General features: G+C 43.7%; 1 protein-coding gene across 1 annotated transcript in view; it reads right to left on the reverse strand.

The window, feature by feature from the left end:
* ALK (ALK receptor tyrosine kinase) overlaps positions 1-18,831 on the reverse strand; it is a 1,073,674-nt gene that overhangs the window by 77,305 nt on the left and 977,538 nt on the right. The window contains exon 12 of the mRNA XM_043982018.1: positions 15,292-15,454. Coding sequence (XP_043837953.1) covers positions 15,292-15,454 — 163 coding nt within the window. The remainder of the gene's footprint in view (positions 1-15,291; positions 15,455-18,831) is intronic.

Here is an 18,831-nt window from a genome sequence, read left to right on the forward strand (position 1 = left end):
CTGGGAAGGGAGAACAATTAGCAAATGCACAAAGTAGACTTTTGCCTTCTGACTCCCTTTCCATTGTTCTTTGCTCTGTACCATGTTGCTTGCCCAAACACTAAAATGGTGACAGAAGACAGGGTAGAAGAGAGGCAGAGAGGCAGAGAGAGAGAGAGAGACAGAGAGAGAGAGACAGAGAGAGGAAGAGAGAGAGACAGAGACAGAGACAGAAGGAGAGAAATAGATTGTGGCCTTCCCAGATCACTGATTTATAGCCTTGCCTCCGTGATGTCCCACTCTGGGCCTTCTTCCCCTTCCCGAAAATGTGAGGGTGCCACGTGCTGAATGGATTGAGTAATTGATGTTTGTAAAGTGTTTTGAAGCTACATCATTTAGTCAGATAGCAAGGAACTGCAAATGGGAGAATGAGATTTACAGCCATGTTTATGAGCAAAGACTTTTTAAATCAATTGTCCCAGAAGCCTTTCCTTTTAGAAATGTGTATGTGGAAAACAACAACAAGGAGGAATTCTAATAGAAACGGTCTGGTGGGAGAATGACATTACTTCTGGTGCCTCCCCGGTCATAAAGATGAAGTTAAGCAAGAATAAAAAATAGAACTTAATTCCTGCACTATATAAGAAGAGTGGCCAGACATTAGAACTGTTAGTATCTATGCTACAAATTTCCCTCGATAGACTAGCTGTCAGCAAGAAATGATTGCATTATATTTTCAAACCCCAGTGTATTGGGATCCAAAGCACTTTTTGAAGAGCATCTGGGAAGAAGTAGCAGGAGACAGTTTTGCATATGTGCGCCTGCGCAGTGATCTCCACACACATACTTGGGCTCTCATGGGGGATGTCAGGGACCATCTTGGCCAATTCTTTCATTCTACAGATGAGCAAACTGAGGTCAATGGAGATTGAGTGAATTGCTCGAGGTTACTTAGGTAGTAAATTTGAAGCCAGATACTTTGATTCTAGAGTTAATGATCTTATATACTTATGATTAAGCAATGTTTAATATTGCAAACTCATCAGAGACATCAGGCTCAAATGGGCAAGTCGGACCTTTCAAAGCATTAAGTCTGACCGTGTCACTCCCCAAGTTAATGTACACCAGCAGCTTCCTAAAACCTCCAGGAACAAATAGAAAATCTTCTGTTAGGCCCTTTATAAGCTGACCCCTTCCCCCTTTCAGTCTTCTTACATTTTACTCTCTTCCATGTGCTCTGTGACCAATGAACGCTGACTTTTTTGCTGATGTTCATGCAAAATAATTCTCCTGACTCCTTGAATTTTTGCTGGCCATCCCCCAGGCCTGGGAAGCAATCCTTCCTCATCCCTGCCTCCCAGCATCCCATTCCTTTGGGTCTCAGCTAAAATGCTACCTCCTACAAGAAGCCTTTCCTGGTCCTCCTTAATGCCAGTACCTTTGCTCTGAAGTTATCCCCAATTTATCCTGTATACATCTGGTATGTATCTAGTCATTTGCATATTCTCTGCCTATTAGATTGGGAGCTCCTTGAGGGCAGAGACTGCTTTTACATTTAAAATTTTTTTTGGTGGGGGCAATGAGGGTTAAGTGACCTGCCCAAGATCACACAGCTAGTAAGTATCAAGTGTCTGAGGCCAGATTTGATCCATTGCGCCACCTAGCTGCCCTTGGCATTTCTTTTTATCTCCAGTACTAAGCACAGTGCCTGGCACATTTAATAAATTTTTGTTGACTTGACTTTATTCTCAGGCAAGGACTTAAAATATTTTCCCAATGACAAATGTTAGATGGATGGTTCCTTCTTAATATAACAGAAAGAGATCTGGAAAACCATAGTGGACCTCATCCTGGGTCTATCATCACTTTTAAACAATAACCACCATGACCAAACACTTATGATTATCTACTAGCTCCTGTGCTAGGGAGTACAAAGAGCTATAAAAAGGGTCCCTCCCCTCAAGGAGCTTACTTACCTAGCTGAGCTGTACACATAAAATAAGTAGTACAAACCTTAAGTACCAGATGAATGGTATAGATAGGAAAGATAAGAGTTCAGAGGAGGTCACTGGAATGGGAGTCAGAGAACTTGAGATTTGCTTTGCTTCTTACTCATTGCATGATCTTGGGATATGGGATTATTGGATGATAGGATCATAGCCGTGGAGCTAGATGGGATCCCAGAGGTCATCTAGTCCAACCTCCTTCATTATATGGGCAAGGACATTTAGATCCAGAGAGGTTAAAAGATTTGTACATCATACACACAGTAAACATCAGAAGCAGGATTTGAACCCAAGTTTTCTGCCTGGAGAACTGGTAGTCTTTCTAGTATATTACCCCCTCACTAATTTCTATAGACCCCAGCTTCTTTGGCTGTGAAAACAATGGGCTGAACCACATGACCTTGCTTGGGCATGGTGGTGCATCCCTGTAATCCCAGCTGCTAGGGAGGCTGAGGCTGGCAGATCTCTTGAGCTCAGGAGTTCTGGGCTTCAGTGGGCTGTGTCAATGTGGAATCTGCCCCAAGCTCAGCATCAGTACAGTGGACCTTCAGGAGCAGAGGCCACCAGGTTGCCTAAAGAGGTAGTGAACTGACCAAGGCTAGAAATGGAGCTCATCAAAGCTTGTGTGTGTAGACCCTACATTGCTAGCCTGGGTAAGATAGGGAGATGGGGAGACCCAGTCTTTAAAAGGAAAAAAAAACCCTAAATAATCTCTAAAGTCCCTTTTCCATATAAGTCTAGAAAAATAACTGATTTATATACATTGTTAAGGTTTGCAAGGCAGTTATGATCCTATCCTGGGATCCCAGGACAGTTGGGAGAGGCTTCATAAGAGATGAGAAGGCAGACAAAAGGAAAGGAGCAGGAAGGGCCTTCCATGTGGAGGGTGTGAACCAAGGGGTAGAAGGAAGATTGAACAGAGGGTCTGTGGAGGGGAGTGGGGCAAGGTAATTTTGGAGAGGTCAGTTTGGGGGCTGCTCACTTTTAAATATGGCCCTGGGATGTGGACCTTGGATAGAAGCATGTACAGACTGAAAGTCATTTCCCCTCCCAATAGAGATCAGCGTTCTTCACAGAATACTGAGCCTAGTTTTTAGAGATGAGGAAAATTTGGAGAAATTTCAGAAAATCCCCGATACAATGAAGAGGTTGGGGAAAAGGCTAGATAATGAAAGGTTAAAGGAGCCTAGATCACTTAGCCTGAAGAGGAGAACACTGGGAAGGGTGCCTTGATTATGGTTTCCAAGTGCAATATGGATCAAATGCAATGATAATACAGGAGATGGTGGCCAGCTGTGCTCCGCATCCATTGAGACCTCCCATGCAGCTGCTCCATATTTTTGGTGCCATGTAGATCTGCGTGAAAAATTCATTTCAGCCCCAAAGATACAGTTTGCTTGTAAGTGCTCCTGTCATGTAGATAAAGTCACAGGCCTGTTGGGCCTGCACTTGTCTATGTGATGACTTGGAAACAGCATTCCTTCCCCCCCCCACCTTTGAATAATATTTGCATAGATTTGCATGCATTAAGAATCATTCTAAACTCTCTCATAGATTTAAATTGAGCCAAAAATGGTTATATTTTACAAGTCGCTCATGCCTAAATATTTTCCCTCTCTGAGTCTCTATTTTCCCTCACCTCTGGCTGCCAAGCTCTGGCTTAACTCTCAGTTCTAAGTGCTTTGTTGACTAGGTCTTTGGCTAGGAGTTCAGCTATTAAGATAGCACAATGCTTTCAGCCATAGCTGCGACTTTTTTCATTTTTGCTTAGGACAAATTCAGTTGAGGTGGGGGATGCCTAATGCTTGAGTGGATGGTGCAGAGAAGTACAACCCTTTCCCTCAGAGGATCTAGTGCCCTGAAGTGCTCTCTTAATCAGATCAGAACATGTTGGGAGGCCTCTGAATACTTCCTTCCCTGAAAACTTGTTTGATAAGGGGATTTAGAGGAACCCCACAGGGCTGAAGTTGTCCCCTCTCCTCATGCACTCTGGTGCAAAGTCCCAGTTGCACTGCCCTAGTTATTTCTCTGAGCATAGTGTAGGGATACTAACAATAGGAGGATTAGAGACCAATGCTGGTTTGCTCATATTGGAGTCAAATATTCCTAACATGAAAATCTTGCATAACAACAAGGGCAGTCTCATGAATGGCAGATAGGTAGAGAGAAGTCTAGCTTGGGAGATGGGAGGAGCTTTAAAGACCATCCAGCCCACCCCTCCTATTTTACAAATTTCAACTTTCCCAGAGAAGTGGAGGGAATTTCCCAGGGTCCCAAGGGCCCAAGTGAAGAGTAGAGTCAAAACTTGAACCCAGATCTTCTAGCTCCAAATGTAGCCTTCTTATTATATCAGGATGCTTCCACATGATGTAATAATGCACTAATTTTGCTTTTTCTGTTTCCAGTGTCTAGCACAGGGACTGACTCATACTTAACAAAACCTTAATGATCAATTGATTAATTGATCCTCTGACCCCACAGTCCCTTCTAACTTTATGGTCCAGTTCAGGCTTCTCATTTTTACAAATGAGGAGGCTGTGATGTGCCTAGTCAGAGTGCTGGATCTGGAGACAGCAGGGAGGCCTGATTTTAGAAGCCTCACTTCTTTAGTTGTGTGACCTTGGACATGTCATTCGCCTTTCTGGTGGGGTGGGCCGTTGGGAGGGGACACGAACAGATGTGAAATCTCTAAGAAGGTACAAAGGACACACAAAGGGGAAGGCTGGGTGTAGGAGAGGAAGTTCAAGTTTACTCGCTCCTTAGCCATAGGAGAAGATGGGAGAACAGAGGAGGCATACTTGGGTCCTTTGTTTCAGAAGCTTTGAATTTGATAAATAGAGCTACCCAAGAGCCGCATCTGAGTAATCACTATAAACCGCATGCCTGATGCTTCTTCCCAATCACTTATAAACAATTTATTGACCAACAACAAAGAATTAATCCGCCTGTCATTCATGTGGGGAATGTCATGTAGGGATTCCAATTTGCTAGAGATTATAAGATATTTCGCCTGAAAAGCCACTGCTGTGTTTTTTGTTGTTCTTGTTTGGATGCGTCTACGTCTTTACCACAGGATGGGTGGGTAGTAGGCTTTAGTTTTGTATTATTGACTATAGGCTATTATCCCCTGATTCAGTTGGTGTCTTGTTCTTTTTGCTTATTTTTAAAAAAGTAAAAGATGAATAGGAATTCAAAGAGTGCTTGATGAATGCCAAAGCTTCTGATATCCCTGCAGGGGGGATGATGGGACTGCCTTCATCCCCACTGAAGCTCTTGGGAGGAGGTTGGTGGTACCGTGGGAGGAGGGAGGGAATTGTTTCTTTTTTTCCCTTGTAGGACTTGACATGCAGCAGATGCTTAATAAATGTGTATTGATTGATTGATCCCCTTACAGCCTTAAAGTTCTTTAAAGCACTTGGAAATCCTTGATGGCTGGGACTGTGCATGAGTGTCATGCATGGATAAGTAGAAAGGGCATTGGAATTAGCTTTAGTAATTTTGGGTTCAAAGTGTGATTTCAGCACTCTTTAGCTGGGTAACCTTGAACAAGTTCTTATCATCTTTGAATTTCCTTCTCCATCATTGGGAAGAAAGGAAATAAGCATTTATTAATCATCTATTATGTGTCAGGTATTGTACTAAGCACTTTACATTAGGTCCATACAACAACCCTCCCATTTTACAGTAAAGAAAATGGAGACAGACTGAGGTTAAGTAACTTTTCCAGGATCACACAGCTAGGAGGTATCTGAGACTGGATTTGAACTCAGGTCCTTCTGGGTCCAGACCTGGCACTCTATCTACTGTGTCATCTAGCTGCCTCATTGGACAAGGTCTCTCTTGTTATTCTTCTGTATAAGATGGAAACATATGGAATATGAGACAGTACAGGTAGAGGGATTTTTAATTGGCAGACCCAAAGAGAAGCCTTTGATGGTATGCTCCATCAGTAAGTATGAATTAAGTGTCTACTAAGTGTAAAGCTCTATGCTAGAGGGCAGCTAAGTGGTGCAGTGGATAAAGCACCCGCCCTGGATTCAGGAAAATCTGAGTTCAAATCCAACCTCAGATATTCAAATCCAACCTCAGATACTTGACAGTTACTAGCTCTGTGACCCTGGGCAAGTCACTTAACCCTCATTGCCCCTCCAAAAAAAAAAAAAGAAATAAAGAAAGCTCTCTGCTAGGCCCTGAGAAGTGGGGGATGGGGTGGGGTAGAGAAGAAGCAAAGACAACGATGAACAGTCCTTATCCTCTAGGAACTTATAAGATGTCAACTCAGAAAGGAAGGTGATAGAATAAGAGTTGAAAGGGACTACCTTCTTTTTCTTTGTAACTCTAGCACCTAGCACAGTTTTACCCATAGTAAGTGCTTAATTGATGTATTTTTTTTTTTCATTCATCCATTCATTTGTAGTCATTAACAGTTCAGTGTGAACTTGGAAGGTCTCCACCAAAGGGCCCCAGGGATCTGCAATATGTCCTGTGCTATTTAACATTTTATCAATGACTTGGACAGGCTTATCAAGTCTGCAGAGGACAGGGATGGGGAGGGAGAGCTAACATGTAGGATGATGATGGCATTAGGATAAAAAAGATCTTGACAGGCTAGAATCCTGCGCCAAAACAAATAATGTGAAATGTCATAGGGATTAGTTAATCAGGAAACATTTGTCACTATGGGCCGGGCACTGTGCTGGAATAGAATGTAAAGACAAAAACATAAATCCTGGTCCTCAAGAGCTTACATTCCATTAGGAGGAACAGTCTACAATTATCCCTTCTACATTGCAACTTTGCCCATTGTGCTTTCACTATATCACAGGTTGCCATAAGAAATTAAATGGCAATTTTGGGGGAGTCTCATGGAAGCTGCAGATGACAAAGGCCAGCAGATGACACAGAAAAAGTTTAGAAACTCAGAAATGCATAAATAGTATTATATAATATCATTTTATTTTGTCTTTTAATACCGTACTAATTCAGACTTGAAGGCCAAAAGATTTTTTTTTGGGGGGGGGCGGGGAAATGAGGGTTAAGTGACTTGCCCAGTCACACAGCTAGTGTCAAGTGTCTGAGGCCAAATTTGAACTCAGGTCCTCCTGAATCCAGGGCTGGTGCTTTATCCACTGCACCACCTAACTGCCACAGGTCAAAAGATTTTACACGGATATTCCAGATTGCAGGGAAGCTGCACCCTTTACCCCCACCATGTGGAAGGGATAACTGTATATTCATATAAGTAGATTTAAACATTCTTTTTATGTTTCATATTTTAATATATTATCTATTTAATAATTATATAGAAATATGCATATTAGAATATATTTCTAGATTATCATATGTAATATATTATGTATAATATGTATATTATACTATTTAATAAATATTTGTATATTTAGGCTTTAAATATATTTATACCTATTTAAAATCTATATATCTATATAGACACAAAGTAAATACAAGGTAATTTAGGGGTGGGGGAAAAGTATGAGCAGTGGTAGGGATCAGGAAAGGCCTCATGTACTTGATTTTAAAAAATCAATTTCCCAGGTTCAAGGCAGGGTAAGCATAGCTTGAGGGCAGTTTGGCTGAGAAAGATCTGGGAGTTTTTTGTGGAGCACAACCTCAACATGAGCCAAGAGCCTGATGCAATAGCCAAGAAAGCTAATGCTGTCTGGGGCTACATTAAGAGAAGCAGGGGGCATGGGAATAAGAAGACCATAGTCCCTCTGCACCCTCCCCAGGACGGACCTCTCTCAGACAGAGAATTACGGACACATTTCAGACGGGTTATGGAGAAGCCCGGGGATGTCCAAAGGTGAGCAACGAGGATGGTAAGGGCTTTGAGGTGATGCACAAGAGAACTGAACTGAATTCTCTTTTTAAGAGAGAACTGAGGAAAGGGGACTTGTTAACCAACATTACTGTTGGAATTGGGAACATTTAATCAGGAAAAGAGAAGGGCTATATGTGGAAGAAGGGATAGACTTGGTCTTGACTATTTCTGTAGAAGGACAGCTAGGTGGTGCAGTGGACAGAGTGCTGGGTCTGGAGTCAGGAAGACCTGAGTTCAAATTTGGCCCCAGACACCTACCAGCTATGTGACCCTGGGAAAGTCATTTATCCTTGCTTACTTCAGTTTTTAATCTGTGAACTGCACCGAAGGAAGGAAATGGCAAAGTACTCCAGTAGCTTTGCCAAGAAAACCCCAAATGGGGCCACAAAGAGTTGGACAGGAGTGGCAGAGAGACGAACTAGGGACAGCAGGTGAAGGGCTGTGAAGAAGGGACCTTTGTTTGAATCCCCAGTTGTCTCTCTATTCCCCTTTCAAGGACGCTCCTGGGGAAACAGAATCCCTGTTCTCCCACTGCTTCCTGAATGCTCTATTTGTGGTCAAGATGGAACAGGAATAAGGGACCTGCGGGAAATAACTTCCAATTGGAGAGCCCAATGAAAGAACTCCAGAATGAAAGAAAGGTTCACATTTGGACGTGATCCCCACCGGGAAATGGCTTTCTACTCTGTGAATCACTACAGTAGTGAGGATGTCTAGATGCCCAGCTGGTATGGGCTGGATGGTACCAGTTACTTGGGTTAATCCATTAAATCCATCTCCCTACAGATTAGAGGATGAGTTAACCACCGAGGGGAGACCTCTGCGTCTTTGGGGGATGGTGATCTACTTGGTTTCTCCCCATTTCTGCCCCAACAGGAGAATGGGATGAACAGTTTTCTCTCCCTTGTGGCTCTGGAGGGTGTATCATTGCCTCCCCTCCCTCAGTATGCTTTAATGGGAAAACAGGCTGGAGGATAATTTAATAGCAGGTGCTTGATAAAGCTTATTAACTGATTGATAGATATCTAAAGTGTTTTGAGGGTGGTGGAGCGCTCATATAAGTTCCTTGAGAGTACAAATTATTTCATTTTTGGCTTTGTGCCCCCAGTGGCTAGCACAAAGCCTGGCACCTAGCAGGAGTTGAAGAAATCTTTTTGTTTCATTGACAAAATACAGGGCTCCTGACCCCCTTACAGCTTGGAGATAGCCATCTCTTCTGATATTTTCTCCAATCATCTTTTTTGTCTTGGTATCTCTGGCACTGGACACATAGGATCATAGATTTAGAGCTAGAAGGGACTTGAGTAGCTAGGTGGTACAGTGGCTAGAACCCTGGATTTGGAGTCAGGAAGATCTGAGTTCAAATCTAGCCTTAGACCCTTGCCAGTTGCATGATTGTGGGCAAGTCACTTAACCTCTTTCTGCCTCATTTACTCATCTGTAAAATGGAGATAAGATAGCCTCTAACTCCCAGGGTTATTGTGAGACTCAAATGAAATAACAGAAATAGGGTTTGCAAAACTGAAAGTGCTATATAAATCCTATCTTTTGAAGAACAAGTTCAACTTCCTCATTTTACAGGTGAGGAACTGAGGTAAAAAAAAAGGTAGTAAGTATCTGATGTAGAATTTGAACTCAGATCTTTCTGATTTCACTTTATTCAACTCATCACATAGCAAGTTTTTAATAACTGCTTACTTCATTGAACCAAACTGAATTCTCTTTTAAGAGATAATGGGGGGGGGGCAGCTAGATGGCGCAGTGGATAGAGCACCGGCCCTGGAGTCAGGAGTACCTCAGTTCAAATTCGACCTCAGACACTTAACACTTACTAGCTGTGTGACCCTGGGCAAGTCACTTAACCCCCCAATTGCCTCACTAAAAAAAAAAAAAAAAAAAAAAAAAAAAAAAAAAAAAGAGATAATGGAGGGCAGCTAGGTGGCAGAGTGGATAGAGTACCGGCCCTAAAGTCAGGAGGACCTGAGTTCAAATCTGACCTCAGACACTTGACACTTACTAGTTGTGTGACCCTGGGCAAGTCACTTATCTATCCCTCACTGCCCCACCAAAAAAAAAAAAAGATAATGGACAAAAGGCGGCTTGTCAATATTACTATAAGGATCTGTTTTCCTCTCCCAGCGTTCTCCAGGCTCACAGAAGGACTTCTTAGAGAAGATTCCCAGTGCACACACAGTACATGTGTTCTGAGAGAGCTATTCGGTCTTACCCCTTCCCCTTCTTCCTCCTGATCTCATCCCATTGTCCCACAAGGTTTGTGCTTTCTTATCCGGGAAGGAGGCAGGGTTGGGATGGCAAGCACAAGAGAGTTCCTTGGTAGCCAAGGGCAAGGCCAATGCAAATAAAGTCTTTGGAACACAATTCCCAAGAGACTCCCTGGTGTCATTTGGGTTGCTAACTTAATTGCAACCAAACTTCATTATGGCGCTTCCATACAGAATGCCTTCCTAAAAGCACTCACTCCAGCAAGAGCAGCCCCATAAATGCACTTATCCCTTGGTCCCAAGAGTGGGGGCTGCTCGGCTATGAAAACATTTAGCAGAGAAAAAAGAAAACAAACAAAATGACCTCCCCCATCTTTTCCTTCCCAGAGGATTTAGCTGTGGAGGGGAGGGGAATAGAATTATTTCGCCCTGTGCTCCGGAGGGGGTAGGTTGTTGTAAGGAACAAACAGAACCATAGATTTAAAATCCAGCCCAACCCCCTCATTTTACAGATAAGGAAACTGAGACCCAGGGAGGTCAAATACTTTAGGATCATAGATGTAGAACTAGAGGAGACCTCAGAGGCTGCCCATTCCAAGCCCCTTATTTTACAGATAAGGAAACTGTGGCTCCTGGAAGTTGTGTTTTTGTCTAAGGTTATCTGCGTGGTAAATATCAGAAGTGGGATCTGAAGCCTGGCTCTGATTCCAGTCCCAGTACTCTTTCCATTTCTCCTCTGATAATTGTAAAGATTTTTTTTTCAGGTAAGGACTGTGGCTTAATCATCTTTGTATGTCGTGGAGAGCCCAAGATAGTGCCGTAAACATCCCCTGAACCACGACCCATTTATTCCAGCAGCCTGGCCCCTGCACCCATCATCCAGGACAGCAAGCTCTTTAGAGAAGGGCTCTGCCATCTGCACCACCACTACCACCAAATGAGGACCAACCGCCACTGCTGGGGCAAACAAGCCCCCGCAGACTACCTGAAGTAGGTACCTTGCTACACACTTCAGTGTACCTGAGGCACCGGGGCAACTTGAAGGAGAAGCAGGAGGTAGCAGGTTGTAGGCATGTTCACCACCACCTCCCCTGGAAGACCTATTAAGACATCCCTGGATAGAGATACCAACAGTTCCAGCAAGAACAGTGCCCCACTACCGGACTGCCCCTGGTTCTAACTCCTTTAGCCATTGTCCAAAGGGCAATGACCAGGCAACCACATCTGATGCAGGAGATACAGGAGCTCCCAACCTCAGCAGCCACAGCTAAAAAAGAGCCAGCAAAGAATGCTCCCAACTGCAGAGTTCTTGGCACCTCCCGATGGATCAACAGCAGAAATAGAAATGGTTTTATCACTGAAAATGGAATTAATGGAGGGGTAGTACTATCTGTTTTGCAACTGTACCCTAAGGCCCATTGGTCTTTCCCAGCTGACTTTTAGCTAAAATAATAAAGCAGGACTTGTCCTCCTTTCAAGATGTCCACATTCTAAAGACTCTGTCTCCCCCTTTTAGAATGAGGTCTTTTCTTTTAAATTTGTATCTCCAGAACTTAGCACAATGCTTTTGTACACAGTATGCACTTAAATCTAGAGGAAGAGGATCAGAAGTGAGCAGGGTAAAATTGATGACTCCCCAGGGTTGTTGTGTGTTCTCATATACTCCTGTAATTGAATCAGAGTTGGAGGCAGAAAAAGGAGAGTAGCAGAAAGCTGGGGGTGGTGGGAGTGGGGGTGGGTCAGTGGAAGGCAGATGTTGGCACCCTGGGCAGAACAACTTGAATGTAAGTCTTTGTGACTCCAGGCCTAGCACTCTATCCACTTTGCTACCTAGCTGCCCTTATACCACTGTCCATAAGGGGCACCAAAGAAAAGATTTTGGAAGCTCTATGGAAAGCTCATTTATTCAACTGGAAAGACAGCTTAGAGTCCACACCTTTAGTCTTGCTGGCTTTTGTCCTTATATTTCCACAGAAGGTTCTCTTATAAAGGGCAAAAAGGACAACCTTTGGGGGCAGCTAGGTGGCACAGTGGATAAAGCACCAGCCCTGGATTCAGAAGGACCTGAGTTCAAATCCAGCCTCAGACACTTGACACTTACTAGCTGTGTGACCCTGGGCAAGTCACTTAACCCTCATTGCCCTGCAAAAAAACCAACAAAATAAAAAAAAGACAAGCTTTTCATCAAATCTAGGGTTCTAAGTTGTCAACCTCATTAGATGGTAGATTTATAGCTGGATGGGATCCCAGGGGCATCTAGTTGAACTTTTTCATTTTACAGATGGGAAAAACTGAGGCTTGTAGAAGAGAAAGAATTGACCACAGTTAGACAGAAGGTGGAGAAGAGCCGGGAACCTCTGGCTTGGCCAAAGCCAAAAGGAGATACTGACTCCTGTCACTGTGGCTGGTACCACTGTCCACCCAGCGGCCCATACTTGAAACCTCTGCATAATCTTTGACTCTTCAGTTCTCAGGTGCAATGAGTTGCCAGCTCTTGGTGAATCTTCCTCTGCAATACGCCTTCCATTTATCTCCCACTCACCCTGACTATTACAGTTTCCTTATCCCGTAATCATTGTTCCCCATTTCCAGTCTTCATAGAAGTAATCCCTTTTTTATTTTGCTGGAAGATTGTTCTTCTTTCATTATACTCAAACCTGACTGTGTCACTCCTCTGCTCAAAACCAAACTGCCACATTATTCCTTATGGTCCATCAGATGAAGTCTACGCTCTTCAGTCTAATATTTAAGGTCCTCCATAACCTATTGCTACCCTCCCTTTCCAGACTTAATTCATAGCACTTCCTTTTATATAGGGCAACTGCAGTTAAGTTATTGCAGGTAGGTGGTACAGTAGATAGAATGCTGAGCCTTGAGTTACGAAGACCCGAGTTTAAATCTGGCCTGAGACACTACTAGGTGAGTGACCCTGGGCAAGTCACATAAACCCATTTGCCTCAGTTTATTCATCTGTAAAATGAGCTGGAGAAGGAAATGGCAAACTACTCCAGTGTCTTTGACTAGAAAATCTCAAGTGGGGTCATGAGGGGTCAGACATGACTGAAAACAACTTCTCCTCTTCCTCCTCCTCCACAACAATAACAACAACAACAAAAAGAACAACAACAACTCCTCCAGCAGAACTGGGTTATTAGGCAGAGATCTACTGGAAAGAGCCCTGCTCCAGAGTCAGGGGGGCCTATATTCAAAAGCCTCCTTTGGGGGCAGCTAGGTGGCGCAGTGGATAGAGCACCGGCCCTGGATTCAGGAGGACCTGAGTTCAAATCCGGCCTCAGACACTTGATACTTACTAGCTGTGTGACCCTGGGCAAGTCACTTAACCCTCATTGCCCCACAAAAACAAAAACAAAACAAAAGCCTCCTTTGACATTTGCTACCTGTGTGTTGATGGGGAAGTCATTTAAACTTCCTTTGCTTCTTCATCTGTGAAAGAAGCACGGTTGGACTTGTTGGCCCCTGGAGCACCCCCTAGCTGGAGGCCTCTGATCTAATGCTTCCCTTCCTATCATTTCCTGCACCTGGAATAGCTCTCCCCTTTTCCTCCATGTCTGTCTTTTAACCTTCTCTACTTGTCATTCAAAGACTAACTCAAATGTTACTTCTTCCGTGAAGCCTCCCCTGATCTCCATCACCCCTTGGGCCCAGTCAAAAGTGCTCTTTCTCTCCTCAGAGCCCACGAGGCAGGCATCCTGACTTAGGAGCTTAAATAAGAGCCTCCTCTCTTTGCACGCTACCTTTCAGAAAGTCCTATAGTTACTGTACAGTCATATACCTATGTGTATGCCATATTGCCTTACTCCACTGTATATTCCATGAGAGCAGGGCGTGTCCAACCATGTTTTATGATCTTTGTGTCATTCCCAGGTACCTCGCCCAGTGCTCTGCAGAGAGCAGGTGCTTAACATTACATGGTGAATGAATGAATTACAGATGTGGGGGTTAGTAGCATCTTCTTCAAATGGGAAAAGCAACAACAACCTACCATTATCATTATTATATTATGAAATTTTTTGTTGAGAGCCAATATGGCATAATGGAAAGGTCAGCCTTGAAGACAAGAAAGGCAGTGAAGTGGTACAGTGTATAGAACTCCGGGCAGGGAGTCAGGAAGACTTGAGTTCAAATCTAGCCTCAGACACTTACTAGCTGTGGTAAGCTCACTTAGCTGGGCAAGTCACTTAACTGCTGTTGGCCTCAGTTTCCTTAATCTATAAAGTGGGGGTAAGCATAGCACCTGCCTCTGAGGGCAGATGAGATAATAATTGCAAAATACTTAGCACAGTGCCTGGCACAGAGTAAGCACTATATAAATGTTAGCTATTATTCAGGTCCTGCCTGTGATACATACTGGCTGTGTGACCCTGGATAGATTATAATTTACAGAAGAATCACCCAGCTGTATCAGTGGAGGGAATTTCCACACAGGGAGTGTTCCATCTGGATGTCCCACATATAAAAAATTTTTTTGCGGGGGGGTGAGGCAATGAGGGTTGCCTAGGGTCACACAACTAGTAAAAGTCAAGTGTCTGAGGCCAGATTTGACCTCAGGTCCTCTTGAATCCAGGGCTGGTGCTTTATCCCCTGTGCCACCTAGCTGCCCCCACCGACATATATCTGTATAAATGTATGTGTACATATATTAGGCACACACATATGTTGTAAGAGAAACAGTGGAGTATAGTGGAATCAGTCTCAATTCATTAAGGATCTAAGCGAATACTGGCTTTGGAGTGGAGAGAATGGCTCGATGGAGTGTCTTTATCACAAGTTAGTCCTGTAACCATGACATCCCCTTTGAACTTTTGGTACTTATCTGAAAAATGGGTATAATGATACTGAGATAACCCAGGTTCTGAGTAAAGTCCTCTATAAAACGTAAAGGGTCATAGAAATGAAATACTATCGTTATCAGTGGTTTTGTACTATCCCTCTCTTGGACTGTTGGCACCATGAGGTTAATTTCCTGCTGTGCCTCGAATCATGCTCTGCATACAGGTAGGTGCTTTAGAAGACTCTGAATGTCCTTCCCTGCAAAAGAGGTGCCCAGGACTCAAATTCCAACCAGAAAAGGCAGGCTGTGCCCTCGGTCTGCCCTTCCCCCTTTCCCTCCATTCCAGCTAGAACTGCTGTGATCAATCTTTCTTTTGTGCTTCGAAACACACACACACACACACACACACACACACACACACACACACACACACACACACACACACACACACACCTGTATGTGTCGGTGGCTGGTACCCTCCAGATCTGCACACCCTTCAGGGCACCCTCACTGCCCACTATCACGCTCAGGTTGGAATTCCTGTAGGCATTGTTGCACTGGGTTTGCGTAGGTCCATGGGGCCCGCTAGCTCCACATGTGGTGAACAGCCAGTGAACTGTAATAAAAGACAAGAAAAAGGAGAATCAATCAACAGACATTCCTCCCCATTAGTTTCTCTTGTGGAAGGTGAGAACTCCCGTGTGTCGCCACCAGGGGGAGCCTTGTGCACAGCCAGGTTTCTCTCTTTTCTTTCTCTTAGTCTGTATTTCCACTGTGTCTTTGTCTCTCTTTCCAGGCACTGGTGAAGCCAATCCTTGAGTCCAATATCACCTCTTCCAAGGAGCCTTCCTTGACTATCCCCACCCCACCCTACCCAGCTCTTTGATACTATGTCTTTTTTAGCAGTCAAACACCCAGCTTATATTATAAGAAAAAGGCACAGTACAAACCATTGTTTGAGAATGGTAAGACATTCTAATGTAATGTAATAATGGTAAGGTCTAAATCCTGGCTCAGCTACTCAAAACATTTAAATGATATATTTTGTTTCACATCACATTCATTTCTGAATATATCCCTCCTTTCTCCTCTATACGAGTTATCTCTAGTGACAAAACGTAAAAAACGAACCAGCCCACCCAGTTCAGTAAAACAGGTCGATCATGCCTGACATCATAGCCATAGGTCTCTACTGTGAGGAAGGGATGGAGGTCTGGCTCTCCTGCCTAGTAGCTATGAGACCTTGCTGATGTAACTTGACCCCTTTCTGCCTCAGTTTCCTCATCTCTGAAATGAAGGAGTCCCTTCCAGTGCTAAAGCCTGGATAGTAGTTATAATAAGGATAACAAGAAAAGGGAGATTTTGCTTTAGCTTTGTTCTCTTTTGACTTAATTTCTCTTCTCTCCCCGAGGCAGGGGCTGTGCTCATTGCACCTAACATAGAATTCGACATGGGACAGAAACTCAATCACGACCCTATCCAAGTTGTACCTCAAGCTGTGGTACCCGCACTGCTAACTCCCTTAATTGGAAAAAGATTAAAACAGTAAAATAAAGGCAGTGTGAGCTACCTTGAATCACCAAAGGCAGTTGTTGGGAGCATGAAACCAATTATCTCTGCTAGGCATTTTATTTTGTGCCCATGTTCTGCCCCAGAACTAGTTGCTTTACTAGTGGTTTCAAAAGGCCAATAGTGCACATGATTGTCCATAGCTATAACCCTAGGGCTCCTGAGCTTCACTGTACCACAGTGGGTTATGCCTTGAACCCTGGTTTTTGTTTTCTGCTATGAATATTCTTTTTCTTCTTCCTCCTTCTCTCATTCTCTTTCTTTTCTTCCCTTCCCTCTATCCTCCCCACCCCCACCATTGTACTAGGACTAATAGATTAAGAGAACTCAGTCCATCCATTGGTATTAACCCTTTTGCAGGGTCAAAAGATGAGAGCTATGGTATAGGCATGGGTGAGGAGGAAAGGGAAGAATATGGAGGAAGCAAGGATAGGCTGATATTGATTCTTTCAGGTTAGGTATTCTTGGTTTATGAACAAAATGGATACCCAGGGCAGGTGAACATAGAGGGCATAGCCACTGAACATTGACTAGGAAGTGGTGATATGAGCTTATTTTAATCTTCCCAAGGCTCAGTTTCCTAGTATGTAAGATGAAAGGATTGGAGTAGGCATATTGGATAGGGCACTGAACTTGGAACAGGTAGACCTGAGTTCAATTTTCTCCTTAGACATTAATTAGTTGTATGACCCTAGAAAAGTCACAACCTCTCTGTGCCTAACTTTCCTCATCTGTAGAATGCAGGGACTGGGCTCAGTACTCTTTGAGGTCCCTTTCAGGCCTAAATCTATGATCCCATGATCTCCAAGGAATTCTGTCTACCTCTGCTCTCTCAAATTTGCCAGTGACTGCTTAATTGCCAAATTTGCTGGCCTTTTCTCAGTTCTCCTTTGTCTTGACCTTTCATCAGCATTTGACACCATTTAGCATTTTCTCCTCCTATGTAATCTCTGGGTTTTCATGCTGCTCCTTTCTTTCTCTTGGTTCTCCTTCTCGTCAGACTGATCTTTTTTCAATTTCTTTTGCTGATTATTTATATGTATTATGTCCACCAAGAGCGGATATTCCCTGAGTCTCCACCCTGGGCCCTCTTTTCTCTTGGTGATCTCATCAGCTCCCTCGGCTTCAATTATCTCTATGAGATGATTACCATCTCTGTATATCCAGTTCCGACCTCTCTCCCAAATTCCAGTCCTGATTCATTAACTGCTTTTGGACATTTCAAACTGGGCTTCCTGTAGGCACCTTCAACTCAACATGTCCAATACAAACTTCATTAGCTGCCCTAACCCTTCCCCCACCACCATCCCATCCCTCTTCTGAACTTTACTTTTCCTGTTGAGGGCCCTACCATTCTTCCAGTCCCATAGGTTCAAACCTTGGTGCCATCCTTGACTTCTCACTCACAACCCAATATTCAATCCGTTGCCAAACTTGTCATTTCTGTTTCCACAACATATGTCACATATCTCACTTCCTTTCCATTCACATGGCCAACTTGCAGACCTAGGTCTTTATCTCCTCTTGCTCATACTATCACAAATAGCTTTTCCACTGGTCTCCTGGCTTCAAATCTCTTCCCACTCCAATCCATCCTCCACAAGCCACCTTAGTGATTTTTCTAATGTCTATAGTAGGTCTGATCATGTTACTCCCCTACTCAATAAACTTCAGTGACTCTATTACCTCCAAGATCAAATCTAAATTCATGTGTTTGCCTTTCAAAGTCCTTTACAATCTGGGTCCCATCCTGCCATTTCAGCCTTATTATACATTACTCCATTCCTATCAATTAATTTATCAATAAACATTCATTAAGCACCTGCTAAGTGCCAAGCTGTGTGCTAAGAGCTGGGGATACAAAAAGAAGCAAGAGGCAATCACTACCTTCAAGGAGCTGACAGTCTAACGGGGGAGGCAGCGTGTAAACAAATAATCTAGAGGGGCAGCTAGATGGCGCAGTGGATAGAGCACCGGCCCTGGAGTCAGGAGGACCTGAGTTCAAATCTGGCCTCAGACACTTAACACTTACTAGCTATGTGACCCTGGGCAAGTCACTTAACCCCAACTGCCTCACTTAAAAAAAAACCCCAAAAACCAAAACAAACCAACCAAATATCTAGAAAGCAAATTATAGATAGGAGAAGGCACTGGAAGAAAGAGAGGCCGGGGCAAGCTTCCTGTGGAAAGTAGGATTTTAGTGGGGACTTAAAGGAAGCCGAGGATGTCTGTAGGTAGAGTCAAGGAGGTAGAACATTCTGGGGCATGCAGGGATGTTCTTTTCCTTCACCCTGGTCTCTTGGAGCACTAATTTCCTTAGATCAAGTAGCACTTTATGAATGAAGTCTTTTCTTGTCCTCCACTCTCTACTGCCACCAGCTTCATCTTCAAAGTTGTCTTGCATCTGCTTTACGTATATTTATG

Source organism: Dromiciops gliroides, chromosome 2 (genome assembly GCF_019393635.1).
Source record: "Dromiciops gliroides isolate mDroGli1 chromosome 2, mDroGli1.pri, whole genome shotgun sequence".
In the NCBI taxonomy this organism is placed as follows: domain Eukaryota; kingdom Metazoa; phylum Chordata; class Mammalia; order Microbiotheria; family Microbiotheriidae; genus Dromiciops; species Dromiciops gliroides.